General features: G+C 36.0%; 1 protein-coding gene across 1 annotated transcript; it reads right to left on the bottom strand.

The window, feature by feature from the left end:
- Positions 1-2,364: 2,364 nt before the first annotated feature.
- Positions 2,365-3,065, bottom strand: HELRODRAFT_148321 (hypothetical protein; the record flags this gene model as incomplete). Its single annotated transcript, XM_009022367.1, has 2 exons — positions 2,365-2,532; positions 3,027-3,065. Coding segments are annotated over 2 exons (207 nt in total), but the record flags the coding sequence as incomplete, so codon positions are not given.
- Positions 3,066-3,988: the final 923 nt, after the last annotated feature.

Raw genomic sequence — 3,988 nt, forward strand, 5'->3', positions numbered from 1 at the left:
GTTGCGCTGTTTAACATGTTGTTGTTGTTGTTGTTGTTGTTGTTTGTCTTAGAAAAACCGATATTGATTTATTTCTAGTCTAGCTGCATTTGTAAATTTAAATTTCACCATTTAAATTTTTGTTATCATCTTCACCATCGTCTCGGTCATCATCACACATCATCAACAGCAGCATCGTTATTTTTGAATTAAACTTTTAATAAAAAACTAACTAAAGGTTATCGATGCAAACTGTACTACTACTACTACTGCTGCTACTACTGCTTCAGCTACTACTACTTTATACTTCTACTGCAACTACTGCTGCTGCTGCTTCTACAAAATACTACGACCACACACAGGACAATGACGACACACAGCTTCTAATCTACGCGCTGTTTAATCTACAATGCCATCATCATCCAAGTCACCTTGCAGTAATTTCAATTTTCATCTCAACAACAAAGAAACACCTTTAGGCTTCTTTCTCTCTCTGTATAAATGTATGTATGTGTGTGTGTGTGTCTGTGTGTGTACGTGTGTCTGTGTGTATGCCTGCGACATTTTTCACAATAAAATATTAATATCTTGTGTTTGGTGAAGATGGTTGTAAGTGCTAAATAAAAAAAAGAAATTTAACAGGGCTATACAGGTGGTACATATGCGTTCTAGATAAATTATTATATATTTATTAGTGTTTTTGTTGATGACGACGATGATGATGGTGATGATGGTGGAATGAATGAATAAATGAAAGAATGAATGAATGAAAAAAACATTAACAGCATGGCATTTAGCGTCAGCAAGAAAACTGCAATTCAATACGATGGAAAGTAAACTAAACACTAATTCATCGAACAAATTATTTTTAATCTTTGGTAGCGTAAAGCAAACGGAAGTCAAACACTCGCTGTTTAGTTTCCGTTTCCGGTAGTGCTATTAAGATTGTTTTTTCCTTTTCTTTGTTGTCGTCATCATCTTCTTTTTTTTTATATTTTTAGCAAGTAAGATGCCAATTTTGTTTTTGTATGATTCATATATGTATGCCCTTGCAAAATTATTAATATTAACATCATCGTCATCACCATCATCATCATCATAGTTTAAACGATCATCATCATCGTCATCATCATCGTCATCACCATACGTGTAGTCTCTTCAAAAAACATCACAACGCAATGCCAATTATGCTGATTATTTTTTCCACATCATCATCATCGTCGTCGTCATCTTCAACATCGTCATCATTCTATATCTCTCTTTTATTTTTCTTTCTTTTGGTCTTTCTCTCTATCAGTTTTTTGTTCTTTATAATTTTCTCTCAGTATGCTGGTTTTTTTCAAAATCTGTTTCGCTCATTTTATTCTGCTCTCTCCCCCCCTCTCTCTCTCTTTCATGTATATATATATATACCCTTGTAGGTATTTGTGTATTTATATAATGAATGTATACATGTTTCGTATTTAAATGTATGAGCGTATTAGGACAATCTGCTCAAATGTCTCTTAATCCTTTCTTAAACGAGCAATAGACAAAGTGATTCTTAATTCATCCTAAATGGATTCTCTCTCTCTTCTTTCTCCCTCTCTCACTCTCTCTCTCTCTCTCTCTCTCTCTCTCTCTCTCTCTCTGTCTCTCTCTTTTCATTATTTTTTCGTTCTTTTTTATTCTTTTCTATCTCTCTCACATCTTTCTTTCTCTCACTTCTCCATGCGTTCTATATTCATAACTTTATTTTCATCGTTCCTTACCTTGCACGTTGTTACCTTCTTCTCTGCGTCTGACAGAGTTTAAGCGATGGAAATAAAATTATGATTATGGAACACATGAAATTTACAGAACACAAAAAATTCATCCGATATACGGTTTGTCTTTTTGCAATTTCAAAAAGCTGGTCATAATTTTGAGCTAGAATTCGCCTCAGATTTTATATCAGCTACACGTGGGGTGCTTTTTTCCATCCAGAAGTATCCATCATTATATTAAGAGGTATGTGTTATCACATTATGGCGTATTTATCGTATCACGCGATATTTATCTTGCAATACTCCCATACCATGGATGACATTTCAGTGATGAATCTTATCAGATTAAAGTAATAAATTTATTATTAATAAATATTCATATGTAAAAATTAATGTTCAAAAATGTCAATAAATAGTCATGGCTCCTCCCACATTAAAAATTAATATTCATACATCAATAGTCCCCAAACAAATTTCACCTATGAAGAACCGGGTGAGCGTAAAAATATCTGAACGCCTCTTGATTGACACTCAGTTTCGTGACTGGCATCAAACGAGTGGCCCCACTTGTTAGGATATTTTTGGAAACCGGTTGTTCCAAAATGGTGGCTGGATAAACGGAAGTAGTGCTGTTCACGTGGTTGGTGTTTTCCAGTTCGGATGCGATTTGACGTTTCCACTTGTTTCTGCGATTTTGGAACCAAATTTTGACTTGGGTCTCTGTGAGTCGTAGTGTGGTAGCGAGGCCGGCACGCTCACTGCTCGACAAGTAGCGTTTCAAATCAAAGATGGATTCCAGTTGAAAGACCTGGCAGTTGAGTTGAGGGGGATGTTTGTTGTTGATGTTGTTGTTGATGGCTGTGAGTTGAGTGAAGATGTTTGTTGTTGATGTTGTTGTTGATGGCTGTGAGTTGAGTGAAGATGTTTGTTGTTGATGTTGTTGTTGATGGCTGTGAGTTGGGTGAAGATGTTTGTTGTTGATGTTGTTGTTGATGGCTGTGAGTTGGGTGAAGATGTTTGTTGTTGATGTTGTTGTTGATGGCTGTGAGTTGGGTGAAGATGTTTGTTGTCGATGTTGTTGATTTGTTTGTTAGATGCATGAAATTCACCATTCTTGTCAGTGTAATTCTATTGTCGACATGCTATAAATGAGATTGTAATCTCATCTCTCAATCAATAAACACCTCGTCTAGGAACAAAATTTCGCTGATGTCAAACTTGATGTTCAACGTGAAAGTTCTACGTGACCTTATTGAAATCAACATAACCTAACCCAAATCAACTAAAAATTTTCGGCATGACCTGATTTCGAGAGAAGACCGTCCTAGTTTTCTTCTTCCTGTTTCTGACGTCATCAGCAGTGCTGGTCGCCATGGTGATGCTGTTGTCGTCCGTGACTAGGGAGGCTAACCTTGAGGAAGAGGAAGAGGATGATCGAGATGATGACGGCTTTATCATTACGCGATCCTCATCGTCTTCATCGTCATCGTCTTCACAGTCATCATCTGTTTCAGTTTCGTTGTGACCATCATCATCGTAGTCGTCATTATCGATTTCAATGTCTTGTTTATTAAGGTTGTTGTATTTGTTGAGGTTGTTGTTTATATTTTTTGTAGGGATACTTGTTGCGAACTCTTCTCTAAGTTGATTTTCCATTGTGGATATGCTGAAAAGTTGACTGGCGTTTGTGTTGTTGTTGTTGACGTTGTTGGATATATTGTTGTAAAACGAACTGTAGAAACTGCTGCCAATATTGTTGACAACATTTTTATTGAAAATCATGCCACTGTTGTTGTTGCTGTTGTTGTTGATGATGTTGTTGTTATTGTTGTTGTTGATGATGTTGTTGTTGTTGATGTTGTTGTTGTATTCAATGAAGGGGTTGTAAAAATAGTTTGAGTTGTGATTAATAGTAGTAAAATGTTTTGAATACATTGTTGTTGACGGTGTTGTTGTTGCTGCTGTCAAAAAGGTCGAGCTGCTAAGGAAGTTGTCGGCGGTTAAAAATTTGTTGAATGGATACAAAAAGAACATGGGTTGTTTATAGTTTATGTTATTAGTGTTGATGGTGTTGCTGTTGTTGTTGATGTTGCTGTTGTTGCTGTTGTTGTTGTTGCTGTTGTTGATGTTGATGTTGTTTTTGATGCGGTTGTTGAAGCTATTGTTGATGCTGTTGTTGATGTTGTTGTTGTTTTGGTCGATTTTGTAATAACACAAAATGTTGTCTTCGTTACTGCTTCTGATAAAGTTATTGCTGTTGTTAG

This window comes from Helobdella robusta (genome assembly GCF_000326865.2).
Source record: "Helobdella robusta unplaced genomic scaffold HELROscaffold_31, whole genome shotgun sequence".
Classification (NCBI taxonomy): Eukaryota; Metazoa; Annelida; class Clitellata; order Rhynchobdellida; family Glossiphoniidae; genus Helobdella; species Helobdella robusta.